The following is a 19,611-nucleotide window of genomic DNA, read 5'->3' on the forward strand; positions in this document are numbered from 1 at the left end:
TATAAATGATAAATCATTATAATAATATTTTAGTTTTTAAAATTAATTTTTATTTAATAATAATTTTTAACAAATAACAAACTGATAATGAATTAAAAATTTATATTTTTGCACTGGTGAATTGGATTCCCACCACTAATTCACCTTAGAATCAGTATCAGTGTACCAAAAGTGTGATATTGTAAAGTTTTACGGCAACAGCTATAATGGCTAAATTTAAGCAATTTAATTAGCACTGAAGAGATAAAAAGTTACATATAAGATAAAATATGAAAGAGCCTATGCTTTAGTGGGACTATCTCCGTACATTCTATTCTCAGGTTCATAAAAAAAATTAATATTATAAGTGGGTAATGAGGACAATAAATAAAATAAAGAATGAAGTAAAGAATAAATTAATATTATTATATGGAAACGTGGAGAGAGTTAAAAAATAATAATAATAATAATAATAATAAATAATAAAAATAAAAATAAAATATATATAACTTTTTTTTACTACTTAGTTCACGACTCCACCTCCGCTTGGTCAAATCTCGCTTATTCACTTTACTTAAATTTTATAATTAATATGGGATAATAATGTATTTTTTTTTCAAAGTTGTGAATATTTATATTATTGTGGGTTCATTATTATTAGGTCAGATTAATGTTTGTATCATGATTAATAACACATTATCTAATGTTTACTTATTGTTTAGACTTGTTAATTTCTTTTTTATCTCTAATGTATTTTGTACATGTCAGTTAGTATAAACCGGATACCAAATCTCTAGGATACTTCTAATACTTACCGATACACTTGTCCCTCAATCTCAAGAGGTTCAACTTGAAGAGTCTAGATGTGACCGTTGCGCTTTCCAAAGTTGGATGTGACGTTGACCGCGCCAAAACCTTGATAAGACGTGCCTCATGATGATTTTGGGTTTTTGGGCTCAAAATTGTACGATGTAATGAGGACCGTTGGATCAGAAACGCTCTAAAAGTTGAGATCAAGGTGGAGTTTCATTGTTCCTCCCCCTCAACGCCTATAAATAATGACTTTTACTTACTTTGCTCTAACTTATGAGCTTTACAATCTGACGAGGTATTTTTCCTTCACTCCGAGAAGTTAGTTATGTCTTCTCCTTCTAGCTCTTTTGAATCCACTTCGTCCCTTTCATCTTCTTCATCTTCTTCGTCCGGGTGATTCTCGATCGATCCTGTGTTAGTCGGGGCCATCCAGGTCTTGCCCTCCATTGATGCATTTGCAAGAGTTGATCACTCGATGGGTGAAACCGTAGGTCCCTCTAATACTAGCGAGGTCGTGTCGCCAGGTGTAAACCCAATTAGGGCCAATGACCCAGCTACGGCTGTCGACCGATCAACCCCTGCTGGGGAGTCGTCCCACCGTATGGCATTCGACTGGGTCGATCCTAAGGTCATTGGCTATTTTTCTTAGTTTTGGGACTCTTCCTCCATTGCTTCTTTTGTCGACAAAGTGTGCCTTTGGAAACATGATGTCGTTGATGGCATCCTTGTTGTAGATTTGTGTCATTCGGCCAATACCGTTTGTATGGGTCGGCCTCCCTTAGAACCTCCTTTTTTCTTTGCTTATTCTTGCTTCTTCTCTGACCTTCACATCGCTTTCCCCTCCGATGAGTTTACCATGGGTGTCCTTTGGGCACTCAACATTGCTCCTACTCAGCTTCATCTCAACTCATGGACTTCCCTTCAGGCCTTTCACCTTGTTTGTGACATGTTTTGTTTGCGTCCTTCCCCCAGGACGTTCCTACACTATTATACCTCCCACCCGACCGACCTTATAAGTTGGTTGTCACTTATCAATCGATCAAAAAACATTCTTTTTGCCCTATAGACTACCTTGTACAAAATCTTCAAAGAGAAACTTTTCAAGATTTTCATAGAGTCAGAGGGTATGGAATATTTTTTTATCGAAACAGCCAGTCCCAATTTCTCTTTTATTGGACCAAGACCCCAACTCGACTCAAACACTGGCCTCATTCCTCCTCGAGCACCAAAGAATTGGAGATCTACATTGTTTTTTATAGTCTTCTCAGAAGACTCCCTACTTGAAAGCTCTTGACCGTATATAAGTTATTCCAACGGTAGACAACCTATCATGGTATATTTACATAATTCTTCCTCTCAGACTATTTTATCATTTGTGCTAATAATATCTCTTACTTTGCAAGTATAATGACTCAGACTGCATCTCTATTGGCCGATCTTCGGCATAAGGCTGCAACCTGTAAGAGTAAGGATAACATCGAAATAGTTGCAACTTGAAACCCCTCCCCTGTCGGAGTGTTCGAACCCCCTCAACACTCAGAAAAAGGCAGTAGAAGGAAGAAGAAAGAGATGACAACCACCACTACGAGGAGAATTTTTTTAAAGTCTACTCCTTATTAGAAACTCCTTTCGACGGTGATTTTTTGTTAGATTGATTGAAATATTTTTCATTAATATCATATATCATAAATTTAATCTTGGTAATCGATTACCAAGATTTAAACTACAACATCTCTTATCTCACTTCAACCTCAACTAATGTATCTCTGTAAAATCTTTTAACTAAGGCTTTTTTTCTAAAATGATTTTCATAAAACAAAACAACTTTTTGAATAAATATAATATCATCAACTTATCTCTATTTCAACATTTTTTTTTTATCTAAGTTTGCATATCTTCAACTTAACTTTAACCTTGTTTGAAGGATCTTAAATCAATTATATTACTCTTCAGTTTTAATTATGATATATTAACTCATGAATGTGTAGATATATTTAACATGAATACTTTAAAGAACATATTTAACTCGATTTTTAAAACTAATCAATGATTTCAAATTAATTTTAAAATCAATTAATAGTTAAAATCAAATTTAAAACAAAACTTCTTCTATTTTAGAAAAAAACTTCTTTTATTTAAAAAAATTAAATATATTTTCTACCTGTTTTATAAAATCCCAAACCAATTTTATTTAATTAAATGAATATAAACCACACAAAATCAACGTATAATGGTAATCTCTTCGGGCTACCCGTATGCATCGTGGCTCGATTCTGATTCCTAATCCGGTTGTTTCTTCTTATACCTCCATAGGTTCTTTTGTCACTTCACACAAAACATGAAAATACTTTTTTATCCTTTTTATGCCACCTTTATAGAGAGTAGTTTTCAGATTACGTAATCTGGACACACGTTTGAAAAAAGACTTCTAGATTGCATATCCGAAAGCTAAATTTTTTTTCGAATTATATGATCCAGAAATTAATCATGCATCTGAAAAAGACTTTCGGATTATATAATTTGAAAGCTAATTAAGAATTTTGAGAAAGACTTCTAAATTACGTAATCTAGAATATTATAAAGGGGTATTTTTTGAAATACCAAAATTTATGGAGGTGGATGGTGGTGGAGGAAGGAAGAGTCTCCTAACCTAACTCAAAGCACTTGGGCTTTTCATGTTTTTTTTCTTCTAATTCTTATTTTCTGATATAATTATTACAATCTTTATACTGTATTTAATTCCATTGCTTGGTTCAAAAAGAGTTAAAAATATTCTTAAATCATGAGGGAAAAATCATGTGTCATCCACACACATCAAACAATTTGTGACGAGGTTAAGTTTTTATTTACTTATTTTCTTTAAATTAAATTGTACATTAAATTATTTAATAAAGTATTAAAATATTTTAGAAATTCGTAAAAACGACAGTTGTTTTAGCTAAATAATTTTAATTTAATCAAAGAATAAAATAATTTTTTTTACAGTAAAAAAATATCCAACAACAATTTTTTGAATAAAATAATATTTTTTTTATGTAAAATGGATGGAACTGGTATAAAGTTATAATTTTTCAATAAAATTTATATGAAATAAACACTGTGTATATTCATCATATTTTTCTTACAAATGATCAAAATGAAATGAAAGTTAGCGACATTGCTGCTTGTGAAAAACTTTGCGAGAAAGAGTATAAGAGAGCAGAAACTTCAACTTTTTTGAGGCAGGGCCAGGTTTGAGAACACCATAATTCTGAGTTTTGAAACCTGAGCATACTCTGTTATGTTTTTCAGCCTCTGAGCACCATCCTCCAAAAGAAAATTCCCCATGATTCCTCTTGAGAAGGTCTCTGTCAATTTTATCCAGAAGAGGGTCATTTTTCTTGAATTTTCTGGCAAATGGACGGTTGCTCAAGACCATTTTTCTGTAATCTTTGAGTCCTAGTGTCCTTGGGTGTTGTTTTGGAGGATAATCCCAAGTAATGTAGTGTAGGTCATTGTTTGCAGTGGTGTTCTTGTAGTCCTTGGAGTTGCAAATAACTGTTTGGAAATATCCTTCTGGGGATGACACAAAGTTTGTGTAGTAGAGAAGGAGGATTCTTGGCAAATTTTCCCACCCAACAATGCAATACTCTGCAAAAGATCTTGATAGTATTGTCCATGCTGAACCTGGACATGGAAAACATTTCTAGTAGCATCACCTTGATCAACTTATTCAAAATGGTAACAAGAAAGATTATGAATACATAATTATTTTTTTTATCCACAAATGAATAAGTAAATAAAATGAACTACTTTGGAGGCTCTAATCTATATATAAAATCAGATTTAAGGTAAATATTACAGAAAATCATCCGATAGAAACCAACTTTTAGAGATCAAAAATAATTAGTTGTAATAGTAACTAAATTAGAAACCATTTTAAAAACTAAAAAAAAAAATTGGTTTCTAAATTAGTTTCTATTAGTGTTAATATTAGTTGCTAATTAGATACCAATTTAGAAACTATTTAACAATAATAAAAACTAATTTAGAAACCAAAAATTTATTTAGTCCCTAAAGTGATCTCTAATTTAGTCACTATATAACAACTAATTATTTTTTGTTTCTAAAATATTTCGATTTCATGATTTTCTTGTAGTGTTAATAAGTTAGTTCTGGAGAACCAATTTACAAAAGAGGAGAAGAAGTCTATGAATAGCTAAAAATACAAAAACATATAACCTTGAACTAATCTCCATCATAATAATGCATGCATAGTTATTCTCATGAGATTTATATTTTTTGTACAGAATAATTTACTTATATTTTTAATTATAATTTATTTATATTTTTAATTGATGTAACATTCTAATACACATCTTCACTCGAAAATTGAATATTTTGAGTATGAAAACACAAAAACATGATTATCCAATAATTAGCTCTACAATCTTGTTAGAATTGACTCTTAAAAAATGTTTCATACGGGTATTAACATTTTTTAATTAACTTTTTATATTGATGTGATTTTTGTGTCAATTTCTTTTAATGACACCTCTAAAATTATTTTATTCAAGAAAAAATTACTTTTTAAAGATGGTTTAATTAAAAATATATCATTATTTTATTAACATTAATAAGAAGAATAATATTTATTATTAATAATTGTTTTATTTATAATTTTTTTATCAGAAAATAAAATAAAAATGGTGTGTATTTATTTATTGTCACTATTATCATAAAAGATTTAAGAAAAAGGGAAGAACTCTCATATTTCATTCATTTATATTTATTTTTTTACAAAAAGGAGATACAATTTTTTTTATATAAAGAGATAAAAATATTTAAAGGTCAAGGTTTTTCGATAAGACTATTCTACCGTTTATACAATATCTGTTTAACATGCATAATTTCTCAACTTATGTGGGAGTGCATGTATGAAAGTATATATATTCTAATATATTATTGTATAAGGAATATATAATTTCATAACTTTTTTTTCCTAGTGTCATATTTTAATTGGATATTTTATATTTTAATAAATAAAGAATAATTTATTTATTTAATAAAACAATTAATTGAACATTTTCTCAATTTTAAACAATTTCCTTTTTTAGAGTAACCATCACATAACTTTTTAAAAACTATTGTTCTAAAATTATATTATTTTAATATTTTTAAATATTATTTTCATTAATACAAAAAAAAGTGAATAAATGGGATATTCTCAATTTTTGTACAGTTTCACTTGTAATATAGTATTTTAACTGTTTTCATAAAGTGTTATGAACTGTTTTTTTTTTCTTAATTGTATTAATGTCTTATGTTTAGAAATATAAATACACATATGCTATGTGTTTTGATTTGTATTGTGTGTTCATAATCGTTACACGCATAATACACTAACTTTTTCAGTTTTAAGCAACATAATATATAACATAATAAATTAGGTTAAACATTTCTTCATATACCCACCAATTTTTTAAATAGTTTTGATTTCTCCTATCTCACATTTTTTTGTGAACAACTAGAGTTGTGTTTTAGTAGGTATGGAAGAAGTTGTGAGGTTTCACTCAGGCAACAATGGCATTAGGTAAAGTTCTTGAAACAAATTATGCATATTACCATCCTTCAAGCTTAAACTAATGACTTCTAACCAAAAAGAAGTGACATCTTGGTAGAAAATAATTGAATGAGAGCATTCATGATGGAACCCTTGACCTCTAACAATGACTTCATGAGTTGTTTAGATTCCTGGTTTTCTGTTTTATTTTATTTGGTACCACTTTGACACTGACTTAAAACCCTACTTTTCTGTTTTTTTTAATATATTATCTAATTTGAAAATATTTCACAAGGAAAATAATTATAAATTATTGGAATGGAGGAATTGAATAAAACATGCAACACATAAACATACAGATAATAATATACCAACACTTTGAAAAAAATTATCAAAAAAAATCAATTTTAGAGATAAAAAATAATTAGTTATTATTATTATTAAATAGTTTTTAAATTAGTATTTAATTAGTTACAAAGGTTTTAACTACCAATTATTTAGATTATAAATTTAGTAACAAAAACTTTGGTAGTTAACTAGAAAATTTAAAATTATATAATAATAATATAAATTAATTTAGAAATTAATTTTTTTTTAATTTAATTATTATTATAATAATTAATTAATTATTTTTTATTTATAAAATTAGTTTTTATTTCATGATTTTATTGTAAGGATGAAAATGGATAAAAACCTGTATAAAGTTTAAAAGATGTTGGGAGACTCCTTTGCTTATTAGTGACCCACCAAATCTGTGATTTCTTGAGGCTATACAACCCTGGGTCTATAATTATTGGCCTCCCTCTCTTATTCCTGAAATGGATACACAAGGTTAAAATTTGGTTAAATAGCAATTTTATTATTTTATTATTATAATAAATTTTCTTACATTACTACAAAATTATTAAATAAAAATAATTTTTATATTAATTAAATTAGATACTATTTTAAAAATTAAAAAATTATTAATATTTAAATTAGTTTTTATATTAATAAATATCTTTTAAATTAGTATCAAATTAGCTTTTAACTATCAATTATTTAGTAAAACTTTGATAATTAAATAAATATTAATTTAAAAATTATTTATTAATAATATAAATTAATTTAGATATCAAATATTTTTTTAGTCTTTAAAATATTATTTAATTTAATCAATATAGTAACTAATTATTTTTAATCTATAAAATTAGTTTCTATTTAAAGATTTATTGTTTCATCTCACTAATTTTAAATGGATTTATTTTGGTTTAATTTTTTTTAAAGATAAGTTAATTTCTTTCACTAAACTCATGGAGACATCTTTCCCACATTGAGATAACATTTTTTTTCTTATGTTACATATAATTTTGGTAATAAATTAATTTTAATCAATAATGTGTCATTAGTCATGTGTTAATGTGTTATTGTTAATTAATCATATATATATTCATTTATTTATTTTTTAAAATAAAATCAAAGTATTCAAAATAATTGAATGAAATTAAAAAGTTCATCTTTATGAAACAAAAGTGAGATTAAGAAAACAAATACTACATGAATGGTACTTACAATTTCCAACCCAACTGACTGCTGTGGTGAATGAAATTGATATGCCTTGGAACCTGAGAAAAGGCTTGGATCATATCTGAAAATTGGAAGATTCCATTCTTTTAATCGAGTGAAATTATGGAAAAACAGCACAGGCAACATGAATTATTCACAAACTCAATTTGATCAGAGCAACAAAGTGTTTGATGAACACATTATAATTGAAATGTTTGATGCAAAACAAGAGCAAAACAGCCATAAACTAAGGCCACTCACCATACCATCTTGTGTAACCAAGGGATAATCAGAGGCACTGAGATTGATAAACCAATCCCATTTGCAACTCCTGAGAAGCATTGCCATGGCATGGAGAGTGGTGGAAAGCATGGTTGGTCCTTTGTAAGTGACCAAATTATGCTTCCCCACAACCCAAACATTCCCCAATTCACCATAAACTGGGTCCTTGGCCACATATTCCTCCACATCCCTGTGCTCAGCTTCTGGTGCCCCAGAATCCATATGAATCAAGTAGTAGTTCCCTGGATGGTAGAGAGCCCTCACCAACCTTTTCAGCTTCCCTGAGTCTCCTTTAGAACCAGAGATCAAGTAGGCAAATGTAACTGGATATGGCTTGTTGGCCCTGCTGGTGTTGAAGTAGTTCATAGAAGGCTTGAAGCTGGAACTGGGTATAGTTAATCTTGTGGGAATGAAAAGAAGAAAGAACAGCAGTGAGGTTAGCATGAAGGAAACAACCACAATTTTGATGGACATTCTTAGAGGAAATTTGCAAGATTACTGGGAGTGGGAGACAGAAGAGATGGGAGAGTTTGAGTTATGAGAAGAGGTAGTTATATGGTTAATAAAGGGGGCTTCTTTGTAGAACATGTTTATAACTATATATCTATATATATACTACCATATAAATGGAGACACTATTTCATAACTTACTTTAACCTTATATATGTTTTAGTAAAACAATTCCAAATAAATTTTTTATTTTAAAATAATTAAATAAATTTTTAAAATAATTATATTATTTTTTAATACTAATTTTATAAAATTATATATATTTAAATTACATTATTTTTTATATAATAATTATATAAATACATGTAACGTGTTTTCGTGTATACGTAAATAGTATATATAAATAATTGAGTTTTATAGTTCCATTTTGACATCTTTAAATTTCAATTAATATTTGTAATGACAATCAAAATTTGAGTTTAATTATATATAATTAACAAGTATTATATATTAAATAATTCATAAATTACAATGAAAAAGATATTAAGAAAGGTAGGTTAATATAGTTAGTGGCTTAAAAAATTAAACAAATAATATTTTAATTATATGAGCTTATACCAGTAAAACATAGTTACAAAACAAAGAATCAACCTAAGTTTTAGAGTATAAATAAATAAGATTGGAAACACATTAAACAAAGCACTAGACGGTCTATTAGATGAACCATCATACATAATTACAAAATTACTCTATCTTCAATAATATATAATAAATAGTTTATTCAATTACATTTCTCTAAGGTCAAGACCAAACTATCTCCAAACGTGTTAGTATCTAATATCGATCAAATATATACATTCTTATCCATAACCAACTCATGAGGTAATCATATAAAGATTTTTTAGAATAAAATTTCTTTAGCCTGAGAGCAAATTTATCGTCAAAGACCGAACAGTTCCCAAGCATGTTGGTATTCGGTACCGACCGAACGACACAAGTTTAAGTGTATTAACTAAAGTGTGTATTGGCGATACTTAAACTCTACCAAAATTAGGTAATGTGAATGTTAATTGACACACTCTTAATCAAGGTCAAACAATGAAAGAGTCTACCAGATACTATAAATAGACACAATAACCAATAATCAAAGACAAATGTATGTCATTATTAATATTTATTGTACCGAATACCAACCACTTGAGCGTTGAAGAACCTTTTATAGATACTCTCCTGACTGACTCGAAGTCTGAATGACTGAAAAGAGGAGGACAAGAGCGATCGAAGAGAGAAATTTAATTATTGAACCGATAAATATTAATATCTTAGTCCCTTAGAAAATAACAATTTTTAATTAACCTTTCTATTCTACTATATATACCAAGATACAAGATACCAAAGCATAGTAACTTTACATTATTAATAATGTTGAATGTTGGAAACTGAAATGTATGATAAAATAAGTCATGTCCATCCCATACATAAAAAAAGGGACCATAATCCCTTTGAAAGTATTCTCTAGAGTTTAATAACACCAATTGCAATGACCATCCTTATAAACAAAAAGCAGAGGTAAATTGTCAAGAGCCCAATTCCCAATGACTTATCAAGCTTCATATTCTTTTTTGTCAATATCACAAGGGCCCAAAGCACCCCTCCCATCAAGAATAAAAGTGTTGCATAAAGAGAAGGGTCCTTGGGAATCACATAAGACTCTGGGTATTCAGACCATGCTGAGAGTACAAGAGGCAAGCCCAAGCCCATCAAAATGTTAAACATAGGGCCTGCATAACAACCAGAGACAGCTATTTGGGCCCCATCAGCTCCACCATTCTTGGCCATTGCACCATTGGCTATCAAATCCCCTAGAGAATTACCCCAAGCTAGGACAGTTAGTCCAAGGATTGAAGGACTAACCCCTATGACATTCCCAAGTGCAACCAAGAGGGAAACAAGTTCTTCAGCAATGATGTAAGTCCATGTTACACTCATAGAAAAGCCCCCAGCTAGCCAAGGAAACAAGCACTTTCTGGGTGGACTAGTGCTCTTGGTTGTCACACATGCCATGTTCCCCAAAACAATGCCAATTAAAGCAGCTGTCAAGTATGAAACAAGACTACTCCTTGAACTCCCATTTTCCATTTGGGTGTTACAAAGAGCTGCAAACAACACTGGTGCCAAAGTCACAGATATAACAGCATATGGTTTTGACCAACCTTCCTCACTCACAACAGGTATAGTAAGCCTTCTTGGCAAGGAAAGAGGTAGCTCTAGCACATGTACAAATTTGGTCAAGTAAGTAAGGTCAAAAGAATCATTACCAAAACCCTCTTGCTTGTCCCCTTCTTCTTCGATTACCTCTTTATTTGATACATTTGGTTTCTCATCATCAACACACCCCAACAAGGGTATGCCTGACTCAGTCAAGTCATCAGAAGATGAGACAAGTTCCCCTTCTGTCCTGTCCTCTCCATAGATGAAATGTGTGGCAGAGACAGCACAGACATAGAGGAAGTAAATAGAAACATAGAATATTGAACCCAACAAGCTGATTTTACCAATAGAAATGATGACAAGGAGAATGAAAAGTGAGAAAAGGAAGAAAATGACATCTCTAATGAAACTAGCCTTGTCCACTGCAGTTTCATTTGAACTAACAAGAAAACTTATGATCCCCAAAACAGCACTGGACACAAAAAATGCCCCTCCCAGAATGCTATTGAGGCCAACTGCACCGTCATTGGAACTTGTGAAAGAAACAACACTTGCAAAAAAATCAGGGGCACCATTTCCCAAAGAAAGCAAGGTTACCCCAGCTATGGTGGGGGATAGTCTCAAGATGTCAGACAGACCTTCTAGATTACTACAAAAGTAATTTGAAGCTGTATCTCCCAAAAGATAAAACAAGATCACAAGCCACAGTATAAGCAGGGCATGACCCAATACTGGGGAATGTCCAAAGCTGCAGTAAAAGATTTGGAGATAATTTATATACCCTTTTGACCTGCAGTGAACGTGGGATTTGACATATAAGCACTTGGAGTCATTATCCAAGTACTTGTGAAGGTCAGTGCAACCATCAACACTGATGTCAGTGAGCATTCTAGCACGGTTGAAGACATTTGTGGAGGCATGAACATTGGAAGTAGAAGGGTGGAGATAGGCACTGAGGAAGAGAAAGATGAGGAAAATGAAGGATATATTGAGGAGAAGTAGTTTTCTGTGCAGGGGTTTTGTGTTATAGATGAAACGTGCCATTTAGAGCATGTTCTTGAGGATGTGTTATTGGTGTCAATATATGGAGGATTGAGAAGTTGTGTCATATGATATGGTGTGAAGTTATTGTGCCGTGGAATTTCCTCTGTTGCGTTAGAAGAGCATCAACTAGTACTGTGAAGGAGACAGAAATTGAAGGTTCAATTCTCATCTCTTTTTCTAGTACTATAATTGGAGTATCAGTGTTGGGCACTAAAGTGTTTAATACTGTGCAAAGGGAAATTTCTCAAGTGTATAAAAAAACATTGGGAAAGTGCTTAACCATTTAGTGATAAAAATAAAAATAAAGAAAAGTGATGGTTAGTTGCAAAATAATAACGACCAACTACCAAAAAATTGAATAAGAACCCAATTAGGTTTCTTTCTGCTGTGGAAAAAGAAAATGGTTCCAAGATTAATTGAGAATAATTCGTTTTAGAATAGATTAATTTAAATAAATCCTCAAACTCTGTTTTCATGCATTACTTTCACTACAACATTAAATAAAAATCAATTTTTAGATAAAAAATAATTAGTTGTTATAATGACTAAATTAGAGACTATTTTATAGTTTCTAATTTAATTTATATTATTGTTAAATGATTTCTAAATTGGTATTTAATTAGCAATCAATGTTTTTCTACCAAATTTAGAAACTAAATAATTGGTAGTTAAAACCTTGGTAGCTAATTAGATACCAATTTAGAAATCATTTAACAATAATAAAAACTAATTTAGAAATCAATTTTTGTTTAGTTTCTAAAATAGTCTCTAATTTAATTAATATAACAATTAATTATTTTTTATTTATAAAATTGGTTTATATTTCATGTTTTTTTTAATGTTGGTTGGAATTGAAATCATAAACTGATTTTTTTTTTTTTAAAGAGAATAGAGAAATAGATTAGAAATGATATACTGTTTGTATAATAAAAAAAGAGAGAATTAAAAGAAAGTACTATTTTTAAAGCTCAAATAAGTTAAAATTTAAAAATTAAAAGAGATTCAGATAACACATAATGGTGAAGTTGAAACATCGTTATCAAACTATTAATTTTTTCACATTAAAATTTTATAAAATAAATTGAAACCCCTCAACTTCAAAAGTTTTATACAAAATGAGTGGCATATGGTATAAAATAAGTAAATTAAGAGCTTAATAAAAGCAGACATTTTCAGAAGCTTCATATGCTCTTTTTTGGAAGGATATAGGAAACTGCGTGTCATGAAAAGAATAGGAAGTTTTTTTTTATAGCTGAAAAGAATAACAAGCTATTGTATCGAACTGAAATAGAAGAATTTTTCTAAAAGATACCACAACAAAAACTAACACTTAAAAATTAAATAATTCCTTGAACTTTTGTCATTTACAAATACTTTGAATTTAATTAACTTGTTAAAGGTCTATGATACTTTGGTAGTGACCCTACCCTACGACACCCCACATCGATTTCGGTATATAGAAAAAAGATAAGAATCTAATATATTAAGTGACATAGTGCAGAGAGAGTGCTATGTGAGAGATAGAGTCAAAGTGCAGAGTGTGACGAAACTACAATGTGAAAGAGTAAAATTTCAATTTCCTCCATTTTTTTTGAGTGAATTATCTACAAAAAGGGGAATACCTCACCAACGACCAGAACATCTTTGGTGCCCATCATCCGCTTAATCCGCTCGGCGAGCTCGGTCTTGCTGACGGTGGAGAACATTTTCTCTTCAAAGAAATCAAAGGCAGGAAATTCAAATACAAAGGCTAAGTACATTCTAAAACTAAGTAAACTTAGGTTGAAAAGAGTGTAATATACCAATATAGGTTTGAAGAGAACCCAATAAGTATTCTCTCGTCAAGATCGTCAACGTGTCAAAGATGACTTTGAGATTTTCCAAAAATTCGCACATTCCTCGTTCTCTTGGGTCCAAGTCTTCAAGATGACGAACACTCTTGAAACGAGGATTGGGTGACCAACATAGAGGGAAGCAATCCAACAAAGTTGGATCACCAATCGAGGGATGAACCTTTATAAATCAACCTTTGAAGTTTTCGTAGGAGGATTGGAAGAGGAAAAGCAAACCCCTTCTGGACACACTATTTAACAATGCCCACAATTCTCTACCAAAACTTTTAAACTCGAAAAAATAAAAGAATACATCCACATTCGGCGAAATGTCAAACTGTGAACACAAGATAACAAATGCTTGGATAAACGCCAGTTGTTCGGACGCAATCGAGCGAGAGCAACATTGAGCTCGGTCAACAGATTGTTTTTTTAAAAACAGATAAGGGGAGACGCAACTTAACATTGGTAAAGATGGTGGTGTAAAAGAAACATAATGACCTAGTAGGATCGGATGAATTTTTACAACACACATGCTCGTCCTCTCCACACACTACAACTTTGACTAGGTGCTCATTAGTTTTACTCAAACTCCCTAACTCCCTCAACTCCTTAATTTTTAAACAACTCGTAAACATAGAGGCTTATCTAATCAATTATTTTTTGGCTCAAGGGTAAGCGGACGCGTAATCCATTCCTAAAGAACTAAAACATATGAGCAATAAAATGCGAAGAACAATTCAACAAAAATACCATACAAACAAACCAAACAAGCCAGAAAATAACGAGACATAATCCAACAGATAATAGTAAAAACCACAGTCCAATAAGGTATAAGTAAGATAAAACATACCTAGTTTGCGGTGGTTCACGGTGGAGCACGGTGGCACGAGGGAAGCAAGAAGGCAATTTCTCTTTTCATTAAGTTTTCCGCGAAATGAAAAGTGCAGAAGAAGAAAGGGTATTGTATTTTTCAAAAAGAGAAGTTAAAATGACAATTTCCCTAGCCGTTGATTGTGGGACACGTGTATGCACCATAAGCGTTGACATAAAACTGTCCCATCAGGTGACGCTTTCAAATTCGTGAGCCGACTGCCCTCTACGCCAACGTCTTTTCATGATAGACACATGTAAACCTCTTCGCCTCACCCTGCTCGGCTCGAGGTTGGGGGGGTGTGTACCGTTCAATCGTGATCGAGCCTTGACCTAATCACTTGAAACGTATCTCTTCGACCCACTTAGCTCAGGTCCAACAGACGGAGCTCGATCTAGGTAAAAGCATACCTAATGACCTTGAAAGAGGTCGGCCTTGACAATACTCTGTGCATCAACACCCCTAAAATAAAGGGGAATATATTGACATTCTATGAGGTTGTTATTAACTCCTAAAGAAGGATCTACGAGTGTTATAAAAGGACCTTGAGACCCTGAACAAAGGTAAGCAATATTCCAGGCAATACACACTACACTCATATCTTTTAAATGCTCTCATTGACTTGATCGTCGAAGTCTTATCAACAGGTGGAGCTCCCCTCATTGTGATCTCCAAGCGTCTCATAGCGAAAGTGTTGAAAGGTTGACTCGAAATCACCTAGATTTGTTGGCTAGAACAGAAGCACTTGCATCTTATAAGATATGTTATTTAGAAAAACTTACAGTCTTTTAGACGAAACACTTTCGTGATTTATTCTTTGTTGTAAAAACCTTAAATCAAAATTAATGGGTATGGGCTTTACTATAATAACCTTCTTTTCAACACAAGCTTGATGCATATGGAAATTTTCATGAACAAATTCTCCATCTTTAGGCACAATGATGCATTGGTATTCTCTATCATAACCTCACAGCGAACGTCATTTAAAAGTGAGAGAAAAATCATCAAATGAGATTATTTCTCCTTTTCCTCTAATTGTCCAAAAGTTGTCTCTCAAGTTGTCTCTCTATGTGGGACATGCTTTCAAAAAAGGAAAATGATTTTTTGACACCCAATGTTCCACCCTACACCCAAATAAATAATATTTTAATTATTTTTAATTTTAAAAATTATTTTAACATTTTACATTTTGCTTATATTTTCATTAAGAAATTTTTTTTTTTAATTTTTTTTATTACAAATATTAATATTTTGTTGTTGGTGTAAGGTGAAGCAGAATGTCAAAATATCATTAGCCTTAAAAAAAATGATATCCACACCTTTTGCTCCTTAATCAAGACACTCATCTTGATTGCCCATAACTTGGAACAATTGTCCATGACTTGAAACCAGTGTTCCTGTTGAATTCTCCATATTGGATATAATACCCATATTCTTGCAAAAATATACCACAAATGTGGAACAATATAGAAATTGGTTCTGATACCAAATTTCTATATGAAGAACAGTAAAAAAGAGACAATGCAATACTAGTTGCAAATCACACCAAAGGAGACAACAGATAAAGAACATGCAAAGTAAGATAAATATGATTAATTGTCTCGTTTATTAAATAAATAAGTTTTACAAAATATATTTCATTGTAATCTAATATTGTTCCCAACAAGTACAATTATCCTTATATAGGACTGCAAAAACAATTACATGTTATTTAAAAGTACAAGATGACAACTAACATAATAGAATGTATACAACAAACTACAAGTTCACTAAACCATGTACACTAAATTATTAGATGCTCATACTATTCCTTCTAATTAGTTGAGAACAGACGCAACACCGTAGGAAGAATTCAATACATCAAGATCTTCATAAAGAAAGTAATTTGTGATAATCTTCAAATCCAAAACGCTAATTTATATTAGCTGCATTTTGTGTTTGACATAATTAACATAGTATTATTATGTCTTTGTGAACTTCTACAATGAAACTTTTGATTATGTGGATGGCTAGTATTGGCTTAAACTTCTGCAGCTTATTCTTGATTATGTTGACTTCATTTATCTTTGGTAATGCAGATGAATATACTTATGTGCTTACGAGAAAAGAGGGTCATAGTTTGTTTATTCAGTTCATTCAAGAAAGAATTATATGAACTTATGTTATGTGAATGAAAGGAATGCCATAGGAAACTTGCATTATTAATTTTATCGTGATTGAATACTACACCAAAATTAAACCTTTGTGTACATTGTGAAAATTGTTTCCAATGTTGTAATTTGGGATCAGCAAGTTCATCTTGGATTAATATACTGTATTTACTGTTCCTTCAGCATTTCATCAAATCTGAAAATGATTAGCTGAGTGTTATCTACGCATGCGATCTATAAAGCTGCTCCAAGCGTACAGGGATGGTGGAGTCAAATTGAGTGCTCTGTGGATTCTCTGCGTAGGCAACATAGTAAGCTGAGACACATGCTTGTGGCCATGACATTGCTAACCGAAACTGCAGAATAAGATGCAAGATTAACATCATACTCAGCAATATTTTAAAAAATCTGGTGAACGAACATTTAATAAATGATTTCAGTTACTTGAAAAAGTAAGTGTTAGATGATTTTTATCAATTGAAATAGTAAAACTGAGATGCAATACTATGAGTTTCTGGGTTTTTTCTGAGAAATATTTTGGAGAATAACATCATCAATAACTTCCGTTTTACATCTAAGTTTATCTTAACAAATATCTTTGTTTTCAAACAAGTTCTTTGGCTAGGCATCAATCTAGATATGTGTAAAAATGATTGAGAAAGAAGAAAGTATTACACTTGTCAAAAACAGAAAGTTCTTGGTTCTTACCATGAAGTAACCAATTAAGAAAGCATAAATGGATGTTTCTGTAGCATAGTTATTGTGTATTACTATGCTCCAAGTTCCACTCACTAGGCTACACATTGCTCCCCCTGCCACTCCACTGAGGAAACAAAAGGAGGCAGTGAGATCCAAGTCTATCAGTTCTTCCAAACCAACCCTATTGAAAATGTCCCAAGTGTCAGAGGATGCCTGCACAAACCCCTTGTTATAGACTCCAACATGCACCAGACCCCATCTATTCCCACAGGTCACAAGAAGTGAAGCAATCCCCATGTAGCAACTAGCACAGGAAAACATGAATTCATCAGTGTCTCCTCCAATCAGACTTGTTGACCTTGCAAAACCCCTAAAGAGTGAGACAAAGGGCACAAGGATGGAGCCAATGGAAACACTTCCAGTTAGGTACTTGACTGTGTCATTCAATGCTACTCTGGTGTCCATGATTACTCCACCAGCTAAGTGCATATACTTGACCCTTGAAATGGTGACTTGTAACACGTTCTTGAGAAACTGCAAGGTCCACACAAGGCTCAGTAGAATCACCAAGATGAACAAGACAGCTAGTTTGGTTCTTTCAATTGCTCTAGCTCCACCAATTCCACACACCATGAAACTGCAATAAAGAATACCAATGAGGATTGATGAAAATGCCAACCTCATGCTTTGGGTAGGAGGATCAGCTATTGAAACTGACAAGATTCTGCTGGCGTATTCAAATCTTGGACGAACCCAAATACCATAAAGAGACTGAATTAATGCAGAAACCAAAGCAACTACACCAGCTGCAAGACTTGGAGCATATCCCATGTACACAAACAGAATCCCCATTGCAGATGTAAGAAGGGGACTCAGCCAAAATGCTTCTCTAATAGCCTTTGCAGGATTCCTAGCAGTGATCCATTGCCATGTGAAACCAACAGCTCCACCACATAATGTTGATATAAAGAGTGGAGGGTACCACTCCTTTGGGTGGAAGTAGTTGCTGTGAGAAGCATAGACTAGGCCATAGGTGGTGAGGGAAGTAACCAAGACAGCAATTAGGAACAAGTGAAGGTAAAAAATAATCTTGAAGACCTTCCTCGCCGGTGTTGTGTTTGTAAACTGCTCAAGAAAAACAAAACCAAGTTGATGTATTTCTAAGGAATTAAACTGAATCATGTGTCTGTTTCTTTCTTTTCAAACATAATCAGCCAAGAAAACACAAGAAATAATGTGTCTGGGAAGAAAATAACCTTGATGGAGGAGAAAAATTTGCCAAAAAGGGTGGTTTGCAGAGAGAACTACAAACTCATCGAAACAGAAGAAATCTAGAAACAGACTTGAATATGAGAAAGAGAAAAACTAAACCTTGATGGGGCTTGTGGATGAAAGCCATTCCTGTTTAGCTTGTATTTTCTCTTCATCTGTGACAGTGATCACATCAATGTTCAAAATTGTCATGGTGTTTCTGTGTTATACTAAATGCACTTCGCAGTTCATGCAGGCTTTTCTTGGTATTTTTTGCTTCAGTTTCTTGGCCGCAATGATGAAAATTTCTTCACAAACTTCACAGATGTAACTCTCAACCAAGACTCTTGCAATGCTCTTCTTTCAATCAATTTCACATTAGAAGAAACTATTAACCAGGTAGTTTATTTATGAGTGTTTCGTTTGGATAAGAGTCATTTTTTTCAATCATTACTTTTCATTTATTTTTCATAATTTTCAAATTTTTTACTTTCTCACAATCTATTTGTTTCATTCTAATTAACAACTTCAATTTCCTTTTATCTTAAATTTAAATGTCGTAAATAATATATTAATTTAAATAAAACAAGATAAAAATATAAGAAATTTAAAATTCATAAAATTATTGCCATTATTAAATATTAACTTAATAAAATAAAATAACATATTAAATATGTGAACAACAAAAACCTATTAATACAAATGTTCTTCTTAGTATTATAATGGACATTTTTGTCTTACAAATTTCTCAATAACTCTTTGGAAAGTAAAAGAGTAATTTTTCTAAATTTTTATTTTTGTTTGTACATTTTAATTTATAAACAGATTAATTGTATTTTTCTAGAAAGATTCACAGAGAAAATCGTTAATCATATTTGTTGGCATGATTAAATATTTGTATTACTAATAATTAAGAATATTTTGGGGTTAAATAGGTAT

The 19,611-nt window shown here is 31.5% G+C and overlaps 3 protein-coding genes across 4 annotated transcripts; all 3 read right to left on the minus strand.

The window, feature by feature from the left end:
* Positions 1-3,798: 3,798 nt before the first annotated feature.
* On the minus strand, positions 3,799-8,740 carry LOC137837090 (beta-glucuronosyltransferase GlcAT14B). 2 transcript variants are annotated; one of them, XM_068645945.1, is made up of 4 exons: positions 8,146-8,740; positions 7,886-7,961; positions 7,029-7,147; positions 3,799-4,458 (listed from the first exon to the last, which is right to left on the minus strand). In XM_068645945.1, exons 1-4 carry the CDS (start codon positions 8,633-8,635, stop codon positions 3,941-3,943), a joined length of 1,203 nt encoding a protein of 400 aa, XP_068502046.1. In that variant the 5' UTR covers positions 8,636-8,740; the 3' UTR covers positions 3,799-3,940. The 2 variants fall into 2 exon arrangements, with proteins under 2 accessions (XP_068502046.1, XP_090158051.1); XM_090301925.1 differs by having other exon boundaries at positions 3,855-4,458; positions 8,141-8,281.
* A 1,261-nt stretch (positions 8,741-10,001) lies between these two features.
* LOC137837088 (cation/calcium exchanger 1) lies at positions 10,002-11,911 on the minus strand. The gene has a single exon (XM_068645943.2). The coding sequence runs from the start codon at positions 11,864-11,866 to the stop codon at positions 10,127-10,129; it is 1,740 nt and encodes a 579-aa protein (XP_068502044.1). The 5' UTR covers positions 11,867-11,911; the 3' UTR covers positions 10,002-10,126.
* A 4,841-nt stretch (positions 11,912-16,752) lies between these two features.
* LOC137837089 (protein PNS1) lies at positions 16,753-19,184 on the minus strand. The gene is made up of 3 exons (XM_068645944.1): positions 18,793-19,184; positions 17,431-18,546; positions 16,753-17,078 (listed from the first exon to the last, which is right to left on the minus strand). Exons 1-3 carry the CDS (start codon positions 18,883-18,885, stop codon positions 16,944-16,946), a joined length of 1,344 nt encoding a protein of 447 aa, XP_068502045.1. The 5' UTR covers positions 18,886-19,184; the 3' UTR covers positions 16,753-16,943.
* Positions 19,185-19,611: the final 427 nt, after the last annotated feature.

This window comes from Phaseolus vulgaris, chromosome 4, assembly GCF_051622355.1.
Source record: "Phaseolus vulgaris cultivar YP4 chromosome 4, ASM5162235v1, whole genome shotgun sequence".
In the NCBI taxonomy this organism is placed as follows: Eukaryota; Viridiplantae; Streptophyta; class Magnoliopsida; order Fabales; family Fabaceae; genus Phaseolus; species Phaseolus vulgaris.